The following is a 21,734-nucleotide window of genomic DNA, read 5'->3' as shown; positions in this document are numbered from 1 at the left end:
ATTATATACTTTAAAGCTAATTAAAAGTAGCATAAAGCATTTTTAAATTTAGACTTAGAACATATTTTACTTTGAATATTTGCCAGAAGCTGGTTTCTATAATAACCCTCTGTCACTGGCTTTTAGATCTAGTTGAATTTTTTTGTTAGCCAATATTTTTGTAACTAGGTTTAGAAATAAATGCATGTGCCTTTTTCATTTTCATTTGATGGGCTTTCGACTTCAGACAAAGATGTTAGAAATTGGATATAAAGGTGCCTATAACTTCATTTGCTTGTGTTTGCTTACAGCGCATTTTTTCTCGCTGTAGCAGATCTCATTTTTAGATCTTATATTGTTTGCTTAAAATAACCATATTTTAGTCCCATACATTATCAAAGTAAGGGAAGGTATTTCATTAAATAGTAATTTATTAGACTTTAATACACATATGTATAATAGTGGTCAAATCACAAAATTGGTAACTGATCTTTTCTATGTAGTTTTGCTAAATGAAGAAATGAAAGTTTCTTTTCCCCTGACCTTGCTTCTTCCAAACCTATTTTGTTCATTCTATAGTGATAAAAATTTTAAATCTAATTAATGTCATGCCCTGTCTGGTGGGTTGGAGTGCTGTTCCCTATACCAAGAGGTTATGGGTTTAATCCCTGGTTGGGATGCCTGCAGGAGGCAGTGGATCAGGGCTTTTTTGTTACATCATGTGTCTCTCTCTTTCCACCTTCTCTCTAAAATCAATAAAAATAAAAAGACTTTTCTAGAAAGAAACAAATGAAAAAAGAAAGACTACATTAAAAATAATTTATGTCATAACTTCAGGTGTTTTAGGGGGTAGGACTAAATTAAATGATAGAATAGTATTTATTGTTAAGGAAGACTAAGAGAACAATACACATTTAGACAACTTATATTTAGGGACATATATTTTTATCTTGTAGAGCTTTTTCACTAAGAGTTGTGAATGTTGGGGAAATTGGTCTGTGACACCCCATTAATAATCTGGATAATTAATCTGGGGAAATAATTAACCAACCTAAGGAAGAGAGTTCTTTCTATCTCTTGAATTAAATAATATATGGATTGATATAGCATATCTGGTGGTTTGAGAGTTGTCTGGGTTTTTTCTTTCCATTCTGTGTGCTCATTGGAAAAGGGTGCCTTTCTCAGATAAAGCAATGCAATGCATTCTTTAGTTAAGTAAGTGAAGAGGAGTTTTGAATATTAATGATCTTATTGTAGAGATATTTTTTATTACCTCCTAATATCAGAAAAAAAATATCTCCAAAGTAAAAAATATTTATGAAAACAATTTTCTTTGACTAAAACACATTATTTCCCCTTGAACTAATGTCAACAAACAACCAGGAGAAAGCCACAGCGATTGTTGGGCAAAGTTGTTCCTTTCAGAAGAGACCTCCTGAGGCCTGATTTTACTTTCTTTGGGCAAATCGTTTCCAGGAGAAAAACTTATATGTAATAATTTTTACAACATTCCTCCCTCTTAAACTAACATTTTAATGTACATTCTATTTGTTTGAAAACAATAATTTCAAAGGAATCATTTAGCTCCAGGTTTAACCTACTATGTATAATGTTGCTACAAGTTAATAAACCTTTGATTGATTGATACAGTATCTTTAGCAATATTACCCAGAGAGTTAATAGGTTTTCATTAGTCAGATTTTGTATATGCATAGTTGTGTGCCATGAGAAAATACTAGAAATGCATTGTATTAATGCTGGAACTCTTCAATGATAATTCTCATTTTGGAATTTTCTTCTAGATTTCTACCATATCATTGGTTGTCATAGTAGCAGTTTCAATTGTGAATTGTGATTATGTTCTTTATTAAATGACTACTTGATGAAAGCTCAATTATTCTATGCAGTTCAGTTGGAATTCTGAGCCATCCTCTTTCCTGGATAGAGAAATAATTAACCAACCTAAGGAAGAGAGTTCTTTCTATCTCTTGAATTAAATATTTCACTGTCTGTGAGGTGCCATCAGTTGTCAGACATGCTATTATTTTATGCGCCAACAAAAAAGGAAAAAAGAGCCTAATAGTTGTAGTCATGAGATGCCATTAATTTCATAGGCAGCCCAATTTCAGCAATGTTAAAAAAATGGGAGGAGGAATTTTAGATCAATAAATATGACACATATTTACACATAGAGTTTTAATTTTGTATTGGTTATGATCATAGTATTAAAATGTAAAGAAAATTATTTTAAATAAGTTACTATTTCTTCTAAACATTATATAAATTCCTTAATCCTAGAAATCTAGAATTTGAAAAGATAAGAGATTATGTAGTCAATACTTACACATCAGGGAACTTACTATGAGATCCTCTAGAGTCTAGAGAATATAAGATTTTTTTTATTACTTTGTTTACCACAGTGTCTTAAACTTTGCAAAAGAATTCCTTTAAATAGGTATTTTAAAAGTATCTCATGATAAATTTTATATATTCCCTTTTAAGATCAGCCCATTTAACATGTGATAGAGAATGATGGATTTAGATGAGTATTACAGAAGAGGTACACACAGACACAGCTGTAATAATCAAATATCACATTAAATGCCATATGTAATTTTAAAAAGAATCATTCCTGCCTTTAAAGAAGGTCACATTCTACCTATCGGCATTTTTTCCAAATTTAAGGTACAATTCAAGGTTCACTAGAGATCTATGTGGTAAAAAGGAAATGACTTAGTGAACCTGCCCATGAGCCCATCCTTCCAGCTAGCACTGAGATATGTATGCCTTGGTCAAATGCTTGTCTTAGTTATTGCCCTGGGTGCTAGAATTAAAACTGGGTCATTGTTGAGAGAAGGCCAAAATGAGTTGTTAGTGTAGACATTGCTGAGTGGCTAAATGGACTACTACTTGCAACCTCAGGCTCTCTGTGGAGGCGGGGACAGCGGGACATCTGTCAACAGGTGATCTCATGGGGGTTTGAATGGAGTCCAGTAGACACACAGACTGGAGTCTGAGTTCTAGGTACAGATTCAGGCATTGGGTGGGGACCTGATCACCATGTACCATATGAATCTTGTTTATTAAACGTCACCTGCAAATCCAAGAGACCCGGGACCTGTTGGCCATTGGGTGGGGCTGGAGCAAGACTGGAAATGGGATGAAATGTCAGTAGCTATGAAGCCTGGGAGATTACAGGCAAGAAGCCAGATTAATCGTTGGTTTTTTTTTTGTTTTGTAAGATTGTATCACAAATGTTTTCTGCTTTGGGTATGATTGTTGATAATAGTGAAAGCTTACCTTTGCAGAATGTTTTAAACTTTTATTAAAGCACTTTCACAGACATGTAATAAATCAGGGAGGGATGAATTGGGTATAATTACCCCACTTGGCAGATGAGAAAACGAGGCTCACAGATACTAAGTAACTAACTGTAAGGAAACTTGTTATTGGGTCTTGCTTTTTTCACTATATTAGTGGTCGGCAAAACCGCAGCTCACATGCAGCTCTTTGACCCCTTGAGTGTTCTAACGCCACTTCTTAAAAATAGACTCGCCCAGGCCGAAAACCGACTTCTGCGCATGAGCCATGAAGTTTCAATCGCACTGTACGTGTGTGCCCACAAATAGTGTTTTGTGGAAGAGCCACACTCAAGGGGCCAAAGAGCCCCATGTGGCTCATGAGCCATGGTTTGCTGACCACTGCACTATACCATGCTGCCAGTGCTCAACTCCATATTTATTCTCAAATTTAGAAAGCATGCAGTATTTTCCAGTAGCTGTTGCTATGTTTAGGGACTGCCAACATTTTGTCACTCATATGACAAGCATAACTTTCATGCAGTATTAAAGCACAAAAGAAGCAAAAACAAAACAATATTCCATCATGACTTATCAGGTTAAATGTCTCTCCTCTGTTATGTTCTAGTTATAATTTGTGGAGTGATAACTTTATTTCTTCAGTCCACACTACCTTGTTTAAACCTTAGTTAACCTCACTGCTATAGCTGCGGAGGTGTCTTGTAGTAAACCAAATACAAGTCCAGACAAAGAGTCCAAACTTAGAACAGGTTGAACAAGAGCAGCCAGCATTGTCAACATAGGATTTGTTGGTGTTAACTGGGAATAGCTGTTTTTCAAACTTTCATTTTACATGGAGCGAGGCTGTTTCTGAGAAGCTTGCTCATGGTCGAGGGCTTGTAGGTTCCTTCTTGTTGAACTTGTTCTCCATTTCTTTCCAGAAAGTATCTTTCTAGCCTTCTTCCTACAGTGTGCCTCCTGTAGGGTGTGATATGTTCATGACTTTCATGTCTGTAAATTTTGCACATATATTTTTATTTTAAAGAAGAATAGAAATATAAAGATAAAGCATTATGTAAAGATGTAGGGTAATTATTATGGGTGAACATTAGAATTAGTGGAACAGACAAAATTGGGCAAGCAGTCAGGAAATCTGCATTCTAGTCTTGACATGGTCCCACTACTTAACTATGGACTTTTCACAAATGTCTTAATCTGTGGCCATCCAGATTAAGGTTTTGTGGGGCAAGCTTGCATGAATGATTTCTGTAGTCCCTTTTACTAGTTCCAAGCCTCACTCAAGTCCCCAAACTGAACATACCAGATTCTACTACATAAAGATAGGATGTCAGGCAAACCTCCCAGTGATGAAGAGGATGATTTAATTATCTTAAATTGATAATTTTGTTATTATTGGGCATTGACTAAAAAGATAAAGGTAATTGGACTCTGGCAATTATAAAAATCATCTGAAACACTATTATTAGCTAATAACCTTTTAAGCTTAGTTCCTAATTTGCTCACCATTGTGTATCTAACACTTAATATACTGCATGATCAGCATGTTGTATTTTGAAAATACTCTCATAAAAGATTGATGGGCTTCTTGACCTATTATTTACTTCATTAGAGCAGATTAATGATGGCTCCCTCATAATAGTCTTGAAATTGAGGAGGTGTAGGAATAAGTGATACAATCTTAGTTGGAAATAAATTTCAGAGGTGAGATTTGGCAATAGATAATAGGGCTGGTATCTTTTATTACCCTTCAATCCAGTGTGTGGTATTTTTGGGTTACAAATTTAATAAATGGGGCTTTAACTATTTATACTTAAGAAGCCATAATTTGTGTTTAATTAGATAAGCTATAGAAATTAAAGCAGAGAATAAGGTGACATGAATATTTTGTATATTCAAATCAATTTTAGATGTTTTTATAATAAAAATTTTTAATGTATTCTGGGTCATGGATTACTCTGAAAGACAGATGAGAGCTATGGCTTCCCCCCAAAAAATAGATAAATAAATAAGTAAGTAAGTAAGTAAGTAAATACAACACTTCCAATTTTGCATGCAACCTGAGGGGTTTCATGGGCTCCATGAAATTGATGCAGTCTTGCCTTATTCCTCACCTGATTGCACCAAATCCAAATTCTTCATAGAAAAAGACCCTGGGATGTTAAACCATAAAAACCTTTAGAAATAATCTGGACCATTGTTACTTAGACTCTACTGTGCTCATGAAACCAATGGAATGAACCAAGACCAACATTCAAAGGAAAAGAAAAAAGAATAAAACAAAATTTCAGAGTATATCATAACAGGTTAAGAGTTAATTTTGTGAACTTCCTTTCCATTTGTGTGTGTGTGTATCCCTAAGTCTGAATATAAAATGCATGCCTTGCTGTGGATTGAGTGTAAAGTTTGAGAAATACTCATCTTTTCTTGATGAACTTCGTGGTTTTTTGTAGCCGAGGAAACGGCTAAATGATTTGTTCAGGACTCCCCAGTCCCCAGCACATATTTACCTTAATTTTTAGTGGCTGGGCTAGAGCTGAACCATATTACTTGGTTACTAATTTTGCTGTGCCACGACATTAATTTTTAAAAATAAAATTGTGAAGTAGGTTATTTAAAAATATCAAGTAGCATCTGTTTCACAATTGGTATTTTTTAACTCTTTTATTTCCCACTAAAATCATGTCTGTTTTTGTCCTTGAAGATAATCTGGGCTTGAGTTTCTTTTCAGAGAATTGAAAAATGTGTGTGTGTGTGTGTGTGTGTGTGTGTGTGTGTGTGTGTTGTGGGGGGGGGGCTCTCAGTTGTTTCTTTACACCCCTGAATGTTTGCACTTAAGCTTAATCAGAAGAATTTCAGAATAAGACATGAAGGTTATTAAATTTCATGTCCAAATCAAATTAAATTATTTTGACAATTGCATTCAGTTGACAATTGAATGCAAAATGCAATGCCAGAGGTTGATGCTGGATAATTGGGTAGACCCGGCAACATTCCTTAGTGTTCTAGAAAAGGTTTTCTCAAACTTCAGTGTCATACAGCTCACCTGAAGGGTCTTATAAATGCAGATTCTAATGTAGAATCTGGCTGAGATCTGGGTTCTAGCAGGCCTGCAGACAGTGCTCCTGCCATTGCTCTTTGGGCCCTAATTTCAGTAGCAAGGACCTTGGTAAGGAAAGATAACGCTCCATAAGTTTTCCATTGTCTCCATTTTATTAACATTTCCATGCTTTTCAAAGTGGCTGCAATAATTTAAATGCCATTCTTATTTTTTAATCGGATTACTTTTTATATCCAGGACCATATCTTTGTAAACAAGGGTACTCATCAGTCCCCACATCTATGAGTAGTAAGGCCCCTCTTCACAGCACTGTTCTAGGTGCTTCAGAATTAGCACTACTTCATCTACCCGTATTTTCCGGCATATAAGACGACCCCCTAATTTTACAGTTAAAACATAGGTTTAGGCTTATATTCACTGTATAAGACTACCCCCCACTTCAAAGAAAAGACTGACTTTGCCGTCAAGATCTGCAGGTAATTTTTGTGCAATTTTGGTCTTTTGCCCCCGATTTTCGGTTGACTTTTTTTCGTTTCAAAAGTCGGAAAATACGGTAACTCGCAGATTTGGGATTTTCCACAAAACTTGATTTTCCAATTTTCAGAAGGAAAATTTTCTAAAATACATAATTTTTCTTTCCTAACTGGCCTGTTAGGAAAGAGTGTTGAACTATATGCAAAATGAATAACAGCCACAGAATCTTCTAAGTTCTTGTATAGGCTTTTTTTGCTTTTTCTATTTTGACTGTTCAGATGCCAGTTAATACTATGTCAATCTCAAAGCAGCTTGTTTCCCTTTCCATTCTAATGATTACTGTCTGACCTGTCAGAAGGACCAGTTCCCTGTCGTGGTAGCTTCCTAGGAGGGTGGTGGCAAAAAGTTAGTAGTGGTTAAGCAAGAGAGAAATCCTTTAATTTTCAAAAAATCATATCCTGAACACTTAGCTCAAAAAGGAACTCATTTGTTTCTTTTTCATGCTTTGAAAAGCTAGTTTCTAGATCTCTCTCTCTCTCTCTCTCTCTCTCTCTCTCTCTCACACACACACACACACACATTGTGTATTAAAATGTGTTTGAAGGTGGCTTGAAATTGTGTATGTGAGTGTAGGTAGCCCTGTATTTGGAAACATGGCAATCGTAATAAATAAGCAGCTTTTTTAGTGTCTGTGTAAAATGAGGATGAATAACCTACTAAAGAAAGACTGTGGTTCTCTTACGTAGCAGTGGCTTTGCTAACAATTTTAAGAATAACAGTGACAGTAAAGAGGATATTCCTTGGATCCATTAATGACTTAGGGGTCCTAAGGATCGGAAGTCTGATTCTGGTATGTTATTGTCACTAGATTACCAGTCATAATAACAATTGAGGCCCCCATTTGTTGAACCATCACTCTGTCCTGACTCCTCATTCAGATGAGTGTTGTGTAGCCAGCAGGGATGTGGCCATAAAGAGTGCATTCACTTGAGGGGTAGAAATGGCTGCTGCATTGGGGACAAGTAGATAGGAGGGAGATTAAGTCTCCTCATTAGCCCTCCTTTGGGAAATAATAAGCATGTGTGGAACCTACAGCAGGTGTTTTTGTTTTTCCTTAACCCACTAAAGCTAGACATTGTTGGAGGATTGGCTATAAAAAACAGATAATAGTTTATAGTCTTCTGATTCAAAGTAGAGAGAACCTGTTTACATTTTAACCAGGTGGCATCAGAACATTTATCATGTTGAATAGCCATATTACTTGTTTTGTGTTAGAAGTTGTGGGTTATATTCTTAAAAATTATGACAAAGCTAAATGTAAACATAGTATTTCAGTTGCATTTTGAAATCTTGAACAGAGCCCCATCTGACATATTTTTAGTGAATTATAACCCTTTTCCTCCCTTTATTTTCATTTTATTTTTTCTTTATTTTTTTCCCATCATCATCTATCCCCCCTCTATTCTCTTCCACCTCCACCACCTCCCTCCCCCCTGCAATCACCATACTGTAGTGAATTGCAACCTTGAAACACTGATTACTGGATTTAGATATGTCTCACTTGAATCTTATTTTTGCATCTAGAATTTGTCTGTGCTTCAGTGCTGTTAAGCTTACTGGTATAATCTTAGTCTAATTAACAGTATGTTATGATCTGGGACTCCTGTCAAAAATCATTATAGGAGCTAGAAAACACTGGGAGGTAAGAGGAATACATGACCTCATCTCTCTTTCTCTTTCTCTCTCTCTCTCTCTCTCTCTCTCTCTCTCTCTCTCTCTCTCTCTCTCTCTCTCTCCTGTCTCTCTCTCTCTCCTGTGTCTGTCTGTCTCTCTCTCTCTCTCTCTCTCTCTCTCTCTCTCTCTCTCTCTCTCTCTCTCTCCCCTTATAACTTACATTCAGAGACCGGAAAAAGAAAAATAACACTTTTTCCACTAAGCTCTGATAAATATGTTTATTATGGTTTTGCTGTTAATAATTCTTTGTACCTGGTAGAATGGAGAATTTCGTTTGAAGTATTTGAAACTAAATGCTGCCGGATAAAGATTTTATTAGTAATATAGAGTAGACATGAGTCCCTGCCCTTTGTTAATAGATCCTGTTTGTTTAACTGGGGAAATAAAAATCTACAGCTACTAAAGAGAAATCTGTGAGCACAAACTCTTCCTGCTTTCAAATGTATTTCATGGGTTGCTTATCTTATTTAAATATGCAATAATACAGTAGACCGGAGAATGTAACTGCTGTTCCTTTAATACCAGAACTGTGCACGTTACAATAGGTGTCACTGTTTTGCTTGGTCCAATCATGATTGGTGACTTCAGCTATTGGCTCCGAGCACTGGCTGTCTGACTCCATCTGCAGGGCTGTAATACCTACTCTCCTCAGATCCATTCACCACACAACTTCAGCCGGCTGAACAGACTCGCACGGCTCCAGCGCGTCTTGCTAACCTAATTCAGAAAACAAGTGCTGAGGCTCTCTGCCTGTCATCTTCGCTCACTGTAGCAGTTTCAGGTGATCCAGGAAACTAGGTTATTTTTATGAGCAAGTAAGAGAAACAGGAATCATGACGGGCATGTATTTAACAGACCCAGTACTGGATAAAACTTAAAGCCAGTTATTATTCAACATAGTGAAAAGGTCACCTTGCCTGGCTAAGAAAAGAAGCAAAATATCAGCTTGTTGGTTTCTGTGAACGTCTTAGCTCATGCCAGCCTCTTTTCCTGATGTTCGTACCATCTTGGGATATCTAACTCTAAAGAGACATCCTGTCCTCATGGTAGATGACAAGGAAAAGAACATGAAATGTCTCACCTTCTTCTTGATGCTTCCAGAGACGGTAAAGAACAGATCCAAGAAGAGCTCGAAGAAAACAAATACCGGCAGTAGCAGCGGCAGCAGCGGCAGCAGCAGCAGCAGCAGCAGCATCAGCAAGTTGTCTCCAGTTTGTTATGAAATAATTACCTTGAAGACTAAAAAGAAGAAGATGGCTGCTGATATATTTCCCCGCAAAAAGCCAGCCAACTCCAGCAGCACCTCTGTCCAGCAGTACCACCAGCAGAACCTCAGTAACAACAACCTTATTCCGGCCCCGAACTGGCAGGGTCTTTATCCTACCATCAGGGAAAGGTAAGTGCCGGGCCAGCATGTTTACTTTAAAAGTTTTCCTGTGTTGAAGTTTCTGCTTTTGCACAACCCATACTGTATTTTAACATAAATCTGTGTTTCCTCTTTTCCCAGCAGCTTTATTGGTAATGGAAAACTGCCTTGTGCCTTTTCCAAAACAGTACAGCTGTTTTCCTCTTAGATAAAAATGTTTTTGCAAGCTGTAACATTTAAGTGACAGGGGTATGTCTGTGGGCCACAGAAAACAGAAACCTTTTATTTAGCCTTAGTCTGATGAAAAGTTTGGATAACTTTTTTTTTTTTTTTTTTTTTTTTAACTTCAGTTACTTCCCATGCGCTTGCAATGATTACAAACACAGTTGTTTAGTTGGAACCTTTATTTGTAGTTTTACCCTGAACTTTTTAAATTGTTGCTTAGCTTGCGAATCTCCTATGTGTTTTGTACATTGGGGAGGGGGTATTGAGAATGCTGGCTGTGTGAATTAATGAATTACTTCTGTTTTTAGAAATGCGGTGATGTTCAATAATGATTTGATGGCAGATGTACATTTTGTGGTTGGGCCACCAGGTGGGACTCAGCGGTTGCCAGGACACAAAGTAAGCAACAGCTGCATTACCAGTTTAGTCCTGAGGTTCACAAAGAGGGACCCTGTCTGCCAGCCTGGAATTTGGGGTGGGCAGCTTGCTGATGGCAGGCAGTGCATGTTTCACCCCATCACTGTGAAAGCTCAGCCTCTCCAAAGGGCTTTGGCCACGCTTAGTTTTTTTTTTTTCTTTGTTCCTTTTACCCTGCTTTACAGCGCGCACAAAAACATGCCCTTTTAACTCTCCGGTCATGGGGACTTGTTGTGACAGGTTAGGAAAGTCATATGTTTGCTCTTCCCCTAGAAGTCAGTCAGATAAGCTTTTCTTGTATTTATTTTGTAATGAGGGAACTTGTGCATTAATCTGTTAAAGCGTTGAGTTAATTAGCAGCGTAGAGACTGATTTGCATGGACATCTATCTTTTACTGTCACAGCAAGATACACTGTACCTCTGCTTTGACAAAAGAGCAGGTAGAGGTGCTCCGTGTCCACTAAACCCGATTGCTTAGAGTTGTTTTTCTGAGCTGATTTGCTGAAAATGTTTCAATTTAGAGCGTGAAATAAGATTTCCCTTTCTCCACAGTATGTTTTAGCTGTTGGGAGCTCTGTGTTCCATGCAATGTTTTACGGAGAACTTGCTGAGGACAAAGATGAAATCCGTATACCAGATGTCGAACCTGCTGCTTTTCTCGCTATGCTGAAGTAAGCATCATTCGTATGTTTGGAAAGAGTTTGTTTATGCCGTATTTGTACTCTGCTGGTTTCACAATTAAATTTAAGTTCTGTGTAACAGAAAAGGGAGGCTGATGAAGAAAGAGGGTGCTGCTTACCTTGTAAATGTTTTTGGAGAAAACTGTATCTTTCATTGGAAAACGAGGAATGATGCAGTCATTTATAATCACACCATAGCACGGGATTTGGGAGCAAGTGGCTTGTGATTTGATTTTTAACAACTTAGAATTAAGGAAAAATAACTTTCTGGCATAAGCATTATCTAATAGAGGATGTCCTTTCTAAAAGCATTGTGTGTGAAGAACTCTTTAAAGGCAAATTACATTTTTGCTTTACAATTCTGGAAATATATACCTTGTTTAACTCCACCAGTTAAGAGATTCCTCCATTTTTTAGGACTTATTGTTCTACCAGCAAATGTAAAACTTATCTGATATTTGCACATATACATAAGTATACTCTTACATAAAATCAGATACCCTTTCTCAAGGATAAGAAGAACTTGCATATGATAGTAGAGGAGAAATTTTTAAGAGATATGAATAGTTTTCTATAGTTCTCTATATATACAGAATAACTTTAATTGGTAACATAGCAATATAAAGTTATAAGATATATATTAATTAAAAATAGTTTTATATCTCATGGATGGGTCTTTGAGAATCCAATACATGTTAATGAGATAAATAGAATGCACATCTTTACATGTACTGGTGTTAGGTAGTTATAACCTACCATGTTACTAAAAAGCAACATGATTTTTATGATTCTAAATCATATTTATATAATTTTTTTGTTAAATACTTACTTTACCACACCAGGTATTTTGGAGCTCAAAGTTATCAGCTGCTGTAGGAATTTCAGCTCACTAGAATAAATATAATGTTTGTTGAAAAAAAATTATTCAAATGGGTCAACAAGTCAACATAATCCCACAAATGGTTAAAATGTTGCTATCTATCATCTGCTGACCTAACAAAAAATAAGTAGTATAGATAATTTTGTAACCCAGTCCCAGCTCAGTGCATGACAGCCAGTGAGTTAAGTGACAAGGAGTTGGGGCAAAGACAGCAACTTCATTCAGAAAGCCAAGAAGATGTCAGGCAAACGTCCTTAAAGAACCATTTTAAGGAAGTACAGAATTCGGGCTTCTTTTATTTCTAGGGAAGAGGGAAATAGGAGAGGCAAGAGGTGATTGATGATTTAGACATCTAGGCACTAGCAGGGGTTCAAGAAAGATTGGGAAACTTCTTAGTTCTTACTCTGTTGACTCCAGTTGATGTGAGTCTGGTCATAAGGTTAGGTTCCTGCAAACCTGTGGCAATCATTGTTTCTGTTCACCCTTCATCTCCTCGGGAGAGGCAGGCTCTGGTAAGGGCTTATTTTGCACAACTAAAGTCACAAGCAGAATTGCTCTAATGAGTAGCATGTCTGTATGCAAGAAGAAGCGGTTAATCTAAAGGCCATGGGAACAAAGTAGGCTTGAACATGATAGTCAGAGAGGCCAAACAGTTTACTCTTATAATTCTAGAACTTAAAGATAGTTTATTTATTTGCATTATAGTTTTGAAATCTAATTGCTACTGGCTTAAACTTTCATAGCGGAAGGTAGGGAAGTTAAAGGCAAGTGAACATGTGAAGTGCCAAAATATAAATTAATCTACCACTTTTTTACTAACTGCTTTGTAATCTTTTAGAGATATAAGTATAGGAACCAATTTTACATGCAAGATTCTCTTTATTTCCACAAGTCAAGACAGCTTTGTATATTATGTGTTGCAGAGGGGAATACTGCTGGTTCAGCATTTTGACGTTACTACAGTGGAGTAGAGTGTTGTGTCGTTCCAGATATATACACAATTAGGAAACATGAGTGAGCATCACCTACGTAATTTGATTGGTCAGTTGATAAGCATCTTTTCTCATAAATGGATTGTCTAGAATATATCTCAGTGTAGCTTTTTAAAATTAGACAGGCTGTCCATGTAAAGTGGTAAAAATCAGAGACGTAGGAAGATGCCATTTGCTGTCATGCTGTAGATATCAGTACCACGTTGTTCGGGGACAGAGGCGGCCAGGTTTTCCCCATGCCTATCTGTTGGGTGAGTAGCTAGTATTCCTGCAATGGGTTGTCGAGGAAAAGGAAAGACTTCTCAGGATAAGAGCCAGAGTGCTGACTCTGCTTCAGAAGCCTCCCCAAGGTCCTGGTTTTCTGGCTACAGCATCTGTAAGCTGCAGGAGTTGTGTCAGGAGGTCTTGCTAGTGGTAGATGGCTTAGCCTATCAGAGAAGAGAAGAAGCATTCTGGAATCAAAAATGCCTGTTTCATTTGTGATTGTGGATATTTTTCTTATTGCCATTGCCATCGTTGTATGTGTAACTTAGCTAGAAAGATTTAAAAATGAAGTATTATCAGCATGTATTTTTCACCCATATGTAGTTCTCTCTGACTCATTTGGTGAACCATAGCAACCTAAAAGAAGAATATGATTTCCGCCTTTACATACCATTGTGGGAGACTGCAGTGTCCACCAAAGCATTACACAATCACAGCAGTAGTGCATACCTAGGCTTTCTTACTTTGTCTTTTAATTAAATATATTATTTAATTCTGAAGGTGAAAAGAATGTGTGGGAGAAAACAAAAAGTTAAGAGTTAAAAAAAAAGGCAAAAAAAAAAAAAAAAAAGCCAATTACAAAGCCTGCATTAGATTCTATGGAAAGGTAACTAGAAAAGAGCATTGAAGTCCATATTTTATAACCCAATGAAGTTGGAACTACTTGAAAAATATATTATTTTTTAAAATATATTTAATTGATTTTTTACAGAGAGGAAAGGAGAGAAAGTTAGAAACATTAATCAGCTGCCTCCTGCACACCCCCTACTGGGGATGTGCCCGCAACCAAGGTACATGCCCTTGACCTAAATTGAACCCAGGATCCTTGAGTCTGCAGCCTGACACTCTATCCACTGAGCCAACCAGTTAGGGTGAAAAATATCTTATTTAATCTCAGGTTTATTTTGTGTTTAGGAGAAATCCAATCATATCTTAAAAGTATCAAGATGGAAACATTGCTAACATTATAGTATTAAAGGCATTTGTTTCTATCTATGTTCAGAAAAAATTAAAGTAAAACATGTAATGCTTCTAAATCAGAGGGGAGTTATTTTTTCATTTAATATAAAAAAGTACATGTAATAGAAGTTTGTTGGTCTTTTTTTAAATATTAAAAATCTCTGATAGGCCATTCTAGTATCTTTTATTTTTTTTTATTAAATGCATAGAGGCTAGAATAACACAAAGTTAATATCTTTAATTATGTAAACTAAGTTGATATTAAATTAAGAATATATTTCAGATGTTGTTTTTAATCCCTAATCATTTTTGGTCATCTAAGATGACTTTTTTTGAACTAGCTTGAAAGTAGTTGCATCTTTCCTTGCTGGACACACTCATTTTGTGAAATTCCATTTATGTGCTTGTCCTTTTTTCTTTCAGATATATCTATTGTGATGAAATTGACTTGGCTGCTGACACGGTGCTGGCTACTCTTTATGCTGCCAAAAAGTACATTGTCCCTCACCTTGCCAGAGCCTGTGTTAATTTCCTGGAGACCAGCCTGAGTGCCAAGAACGCCTGTGTGCTCCTCTCCCAGAGCTGCTTGTTCGAGGAGCCAGACCTGACCCAGCGCTGCTGGGAGGTGATCGACGCTCAGGCTGAGCTAGCTCTGAAGTCTGAGGGATTCTGCGACATCGACTTCCAGACACTGGAAAGTATCCTCCGCAGGGAAACTCTGAATGCCAAAGAAATCGTCGTTTTTGAGGCAGCTCTCAACTGGGCTGAAGTAGAATGCCAGAGGCAAGATCTAGCTCTGAGCATTGAAAATAAACGTAAGGTCCTCGGGAAGGCACTTTACTTGATCCGAATACCTACAATGGCTCTGGATGATTTTGCAAATGGTGCTGCACAGTCCGGAGTTCTAACTCTCAATGAGACCAATGATATCTTCCTCTGGTACACTGCGGCCAAGAAGCCCGAGCTGCAGTTTGTGAGCAAAGCCCGCAAGGGCCTCGTCCCCCAGCGCTGTCACCGTTTCCAGTCCTGCGCTTATCGGAGCAACCAGTGGCGCTACCGGGGCCGCTGTGACAGCATTCAGTTTGCAGTGGATAAGAGAGTGTTCATCGCGGGCTTCGGGCTGTATGGCTCCAGCTGTGGCTCTGCCGAGTACAGTGCCAAGATTGAACTCAAACGGCAGGGCGTTGTCCTGGGGCAGAACTTGAGCAAGTACTTCTCTGATGGCTCCAGCAATACCTTCCCTGTGTGGTTTGAGTATCCGGTGCAGATCGAGCCAGACACCTTCTACACAGCCAGCGTGATACTGGATGGCAATGAACTCAGCTACTTCGGACAGGAAGGCATGACAGAGGTTCAGTGCGGCAAAGTGACTGTCCAGTTTCAGTGCTCCTCAGATAGCACCAATGGCACTGGGGTACAGGGAGGGCAGATTCCTGAACTTATATTCTATGCTTGAAAACACTTCCTGAAGCAGAGTGGGCTCTGAGGTGCACATCTGGTTCCTACGTGCTTGATGCTTAGCTCATCCGCAGATACATGATCTGCGCAGGTAATTTGTAATGAATGAAGCTGTAGGCAGTTTCTAATTTCTTTCAACCTTTTAATTATGTACAGGCAAAAAATGCAGCATTCGGCTTTTAACTCTATGCTTCAAAGAGCCAAGTTCTTATTAGGGCTTTGTGGTTTTTAGAATTGCGTTTTTCTGTGCAGCTGGGGAGAATGTGTGCTCTTTTCCAACTGCCCCATTGACCTCCCAGTGTTGTCCCTATTAAGAAAAATTTTTAATCACCTCAAATTTCCTTCAGGGCTTTATTTTGACAAAAGTAAATAGTCTAAAACAATAATGACAAGAGTTATTTTTAAACAGAACACCCTCTCCTCCCCCCCAGAAAAAGAAACAGATAAACCTCAGTGTACAATTTTGAAAAAAGTTTTGTTTCATAATAAGTAATAATTTAGAAAGTAAACAGTAATCATGTTTAGCTCTTATTTTATTTTCCTTTTAAATATTTTACTTCTGGGAATGGCTTTTTCTTAAATCCTACATTCATAAGATTGTTACATGTTAAACACCGCAAAGTGTCAGTGTAGGGTGTGAAAATAAGGATTTTGGATGATTGTTTAGACCATGACTTCTGCTACAAGCAGATTTGCTCTATAGATTAGAAGGCAAAGAACAGCAGTACAGACACTTTTTTAGAAGTAACTAAATTATAAAGTTTTGTCATTAGAAAGAAGTTGCAGGTCTATTATTTTAAACTAGAACATTTTAGAAATGAAACATAAAAAAGTCCCATACTTCAAATGGATTAATTGATGGCACAATAAAATGCACAGTTTGAAAAAGTCAAACACTTTTCTCACCACTTAGCTTCTGATCCCTACCATTTGCTTGTTTTCCAAGTCGTATTGTATATATATTCCTATTCCCTTTTTTTATGAAAAGAGGACCAAACAATTCTTTAGATGAATGAAAAACAATTAGTTTTGTAGCACTACATGTTCCTGTAATGATACCTTTGTTCCTTGATTTTTTAAATCTGAAATATACTTTCCCTGTTTTACTTTGATCACTGCTACCTTCTTAGTTAATTATAATTCTGTCTTGTCCTGGAATGCTAGAATCTGGCCTCTGGCCATCTTAAAGTGCCAATATATTCCTGCAGGGTTTTAAAAAAAATGGTCTGGAGCGATGCACCTGATCAGGCCTAATAGTCACTGCATCATCATCATCACATCCAGCACATCCAGCTCTCTTATTTGTCCCTGGGTAATGTAAACAAAGGAGGGAAAAGCTTATCAAAAAAATTCTCCTTCAGAGATGGCTTGTAATGGTTGAGTGCCCGTGACCCTGGTAGTGTCCAGTGTGTTCACTTCCAGTTGAAGTATCTATGTGTTTCTGGGCAGCTTTTCTGCTCAGTGTGATCCTGAGATGGCTTCCCTTGCCACCCAGAGTGTGGTCCCTGGCCACCTCCTTCTCCTGCTCTGCAAGCCTGAAGCTGGCTTGTCTGGAGCCAGGGGTTAGTCCTGGGGTGGTGTGTGTGCATGGGCACCCATGTGCATGCAGGTTGTTGCCGACTCAGGAATTGTCTCCTCCCTGCCTGGCCAGTGAGAGGCGGGACAGAAATGTTCGCCTGCTGGCCCCAGCAAGGCCCCAGTCAGTGACTGCCCTTAGCATATTCACTGTGTTTCTGGGCCACCTCTTCCCTTATAGACAAGGGCTTGCTGCTTTTGGCTGGCTTTTCTGATGGAGGAAAACACTGGATTATGGGAAGTGTTTTAATTGTCTTTGCCATTACCTATGTCTCTTAGCATAGATGATCAAAAGCTGTTACTGGTGATAATAAATGAGTACTCCCAGGACAACTTTCTCAAATTATCTAAAAATTATTTCTTATTAGAGAAAAAACAGATAGTGGTGTTGGCAAAGGATCTATGAAATAAACATACATTTTCAATTTAAAAAAATACTTGTACAAATGATTTTTTAAATAATTATTATTAAACATTTCAGGAATTCATAGCTACCATGCAAATTGGTAGACTATATACCTGATTACAAGGCACTCATTTTTAAGCCAGAGGAGAAGAAACTTTGTTTATTACTAAGTTCATCATATCAGATTGTGTGGTGAGTGTGACAACCTTAGAGTGAATATTGTTCATTCCATAACACTCACTGTCCATGCTCCTGTTAGCTAGCTGCCCTCCATGTGAACTCCCCATGAGATCCTGTACACTGAGTGCAGAAGAACCTAATTGTATGATCGTTTTTACCTAAAGAAAAGACACACTTGCCATCTGATTGGCTGGTGACGAGAGCTGTGGGTTAAATTTGAAAATTGTATTTAGAATAAATTTTAAATCCTAGTCTCCCTTCTGCATTTTGAGCTACATGGAATGAAGGCTAATGTGCTTGCTTTATTTTCTTTGGTAATCTTAAATTTTGTAGCTTTTAAAAGTAGAAACTATTGTTCTGACAAGGCAGGCAACTCTAGTGTATAAACACAATTTTATTAAAATATCCTGTAAATGCTTTTTCCAATGTATCTGGCAGTCTTTGCTGTTATTCATACTGGGGAAAATGGGGAACTAGGCTAGCAGCTCTAATGTAACATTCTTTAAGCATATCTTAATATAGTATTTAAGTAAATGGTCTCATTTCTATATAATTATTGCACTGAACTGTCTTTTTTGTTTTTTAAGTGTTGAAATAAGCTCGACTAATTCAAGTCACTAGCCATTTGTGCATCAGAGTGCTTGAATTTAGTAGCTTACAGCATTATTTATGAAGGAAAATATATAAATATGAAGTACCTCATGTTGAATGTTATTGTACTGTATTTTTAATGTAACAGTGCAGATCTTGTTAGACACATGAATGTGTATAATCATGTTAAATGCAAATAAAAATAAAATTGATTCATAAATTGTTTTTCTTAGCATTTTTGCAGTTTCCTTGAAATAGTAAAAAATTTCATTCTGACACACTTGGTACCACTGCATTGTACAGAGATGGTTTGTCAGGAGCATTTGTTTGCTAAGATATTACTAATCCCTAAAGAAGTAAAAATTTGAAGCTAAAGCATAAGAAAACAATTCATATGTTAATCAGTTGCATTGTTCAAAGCCTGATTCTTCAGTTAATGAGAGGAAGTCAATGAATATATTTTTATTTCCCTGATGGGATTGGCTGGCATTCTGATACTATAGTTGCTCAAATGTCTGTGAATCTGACTGTACTAAGGGGGTAATACTGCATTACAGCTTTAGATGTGACCAGTGCTGCTTGTTGCTGCAGGTTATAATAGTTTAAGTTTAGGAATTTCTTTTTAAAAGTCATATGAGAATTTTGAATATAATTTTATGTGCTCAATTAGTTTTATGTTTTCCCCTTCCTAAGTACATTAGTATGCACACATAATTATTTATACATAATTATATACATATGTACATATATTATTTCTATGTTGCTTTCATACTAGAATGTATTGTGAAGCCTTGTATATTTGCTAACCACTTCAGTTGCCATAGCATACCTGCTCAAAGGACTTTTGGGATCTTTTCCAAAAGTAAGGGAACTAGAGGTATACATTCTCATCAGTTTAATTACAGATACAGCCTGAATTGGAAAGATCTTTAATCTAGGAAAGTCTTAGCCATTCTCTCTTCTCTATTGCTATTTAAGCTTAACCCACAGTTGTTTGTTTCCCAAATCCCAAAACAGTTGGGAATTATCTTCCTCCATTGTTGGCACTAAGGATCAGCAGTCAGTTAACTCCATGGCAAGCCTACAAAAGTCATAGACTTACATGGGAGGGGGAAAGGTAGAAAGGAGGAAAATATCCCTGGTGAACTAAATAGTATGAAACTTAGAGGCCAAAATAAGAGCAAGTGGCCCTGAAAACCTGCGTTTATCATGAGCGGTAGAATAGGGCTTTGCCTGACTTTGAGATGCTTCAGTAGAAGATGACTACACTTGATTTCTAATTATTATGTTTCAACCTTTTTTTTCTGAGCCATTTATATTTATTGACCAGCTACTCCCTATGCTCAACACTTCCTGTTATCTTCCACATTTTAGAAGATATCATCTCACAAAACTAAAACTAGGGCACATTTTCAAAAATAGAATTTTCTAGTTTGTTTAACTATAACCAGCATAAGCACTAGTGAAAAGAGCATCTCAACCAAGGCATTGTCAGGTAATTGAGGTGGAAATACCTGTAAGGAAGAGATGATAATGAATGGTTGAGTTGCGCACACACACACCAGCAGCTGTATCCACCTCTGAAGGATCTTTGGATACATTTCCCCAGCTTGGCATCTCACCTCTTTTGCCTCTTCTGAACCTTGTTTGAGGGATAGTGCTGGAGAGAGTTTTAATTCTTATTTATGCAGACCCTAGCTATCTTTATAAATTTTTTCTATTTGCCTATTTAAGTGTCCATTGGACAGCAGTTTCATAGCAGATGCTGCCATTTTATGTTCTACCATCTAAAAATCCCCAACCTCAAGATACATAAACATAACACTCACTCTTTACTTTGTCAAATCTGTGCTTTAAGTCTGTGTACAGGATAAGTTTCCTATTAAACTACTAGTACTTAAACATTAGTTTATTCCTACTGACTTCTCTTTAAGCTGTTCTTGGTAGTAACCAGTCTAAGTGGTATGGAGGAGGGGCTGTGTTAGATTTCAAGGATGATGTCCTTTTTTACTTCATGTAACAAGACTACATAAAAATATTTCAAAATTAAAGCATACTTTTTGTTTTTATGACTTTGGTGAATAGTTTATACTTGATAGACTGTCTCTTTTACATCACTTTCTTTTAGAGGAGTGAAATTATACCTGAATATTTGTAAAATAAGTCACACTAATGGTCTTGTTAATTCTAACTTGAAGTGCTGTAGAAAATATTTATGAGCAGTGCATAACATAAAGGCTTTTGTGAGAAACCAGAGAAGTCTATGAGATAATAGTTTGATATGTATCTGTCTTTACTGTGGCTGTGCAATTTGCATTTTTCTCCCTAAACTACTATACTCAAGATATAGTAGAAAGAAAATGACTATTTAAAGAAACTGCAAATAATCTTTGAAAGCCTGAAGCAGAGACCATCACTTTCTGCTCTACAGTAGAATACATAAAAATGTACTTTTGAGAGACATTCTGTGCATCTTACGGAATTTTCATTTTTGTGCTTGTCTTAACCACCTCTAAACTTTAAATTATTGCCGTACTCCTTATATCAGTGCTGAAACAAAGTATACTTGAGTCTCAACCAATTTAAAATTCAAGAAAAAAATCCAGTTCTGAGAATATTTGGAGGTATTAATGGATTAAACAATATTTAGTGTTTACTGGATAATTTAGCCTCCCCAGGCAAGAAAATGAAAAACAAAACAAAACAAAAAAAACACCATATGATCTACTGAATGACTCAAAGGATTTACCCAACATTTATTCATTGATCCTGTACTTTATCCCAGATAATCAGAGAAGTGCTAGGGAGCTGAAACCAGACAGAAAGACGTGCTTTGTGCTTTTAGAAGCTCATGGTCCAGTGCAGTGTTGCTCTGCTTTTAGCACTCAGGATTTTGGGTTGCTGGCCTGCACCCCCAGATTTCTGATTTGGGTGAGGCCTGAGAACTTGCATATCCTATGAGTTTCCACTTGATGCTGATGTTGCCATTTGCAGATCACACTTTGCGTAACCCTGGGGCCTGAGTGGTGTTGGGAGCAGGGGGGGGGAGCCTGTACAGAAATCTGTATGGCTAAAGGGCAGTACAGAAATGCCTTTTGCTATTACAAGAACACAGAAAAGGGGCAACTAGATCAGTTCTAGGGTAGAAGAAACATGGCTGGGTTTTGAAGGATG

At 37.3% G+C, this 21,734-nt stretch overlaps 1 protein-coding gene and 1 long non-coding RNA gene across 3 annotated transcripts in view; both read left to right on the top strand.

Annotated features, from left to right (window-relative positions):
• The window catches only part of LOC311624517, a 184,147-nt gene extending 165,367 nt beyond the window's left edge, over positions 1-18,780 (top strand). Inside the window, exon 2 of the long non-coding RNA XR_014795332.1 lies at positions 16,456-18,780. This is a non-coding gene — a long non-coding RNA (uncharacterized lncRNA). The remainder of the gene's footprint in view (positions 1-16,455) is intronic.
• Positions 1-18,780, top strand: part of BTBD3 (BTB domain containing 3) — a 35,805-nt gene extending 17,025 nt beyond the window's left edge. Inside the window, exons 2-5 of one of the 2 annotated variants that reach the window (XM_084887862.1) lie at positions 9,667-9,961; positions 10,465-10,555; positions 11,127-11,245; positions 14,774-18,780. In XM_084887862.1, the coding sequence (XP_084743988.1) occupies positions 9,819-9,961; positions 10,465-10,555; positions 11,127-11,245; positions 14,774-15,806 (1,386 nt within the window). In that variant the 5' untranslated portion in view covers positions 9,667-9,818 and the 3' untranslated portion in view covers positions 15,807-18,780. Of the gene's footprint in view, positions 1-9,197; positions 9,962-10,464; positions 10,556-11,126; positions 11,246-14,773 lie in introns of those variants that run through there. The other variant, XM_084887861.1, reaches the window with a different exon arrangement.
• Positions 18,781-21,734: the final 2,954 nt, after the last annotated feature.

This window comes from Pipistrellus hanaki, assembly GCF_964339955.1.
Source record: "Pipistrellus hanaki genome assembly, chromosome: 6".
Lineage (NCBI taxonomy): Eukaryota > Metazoa > Chordata > Mammalia > Chiroptera > Vespertilionidae > Pipistrellus > Pipistrellus hanaki.
This window is presented reverse-complemented; position numbering and strand designations above follow the sequence as displayed.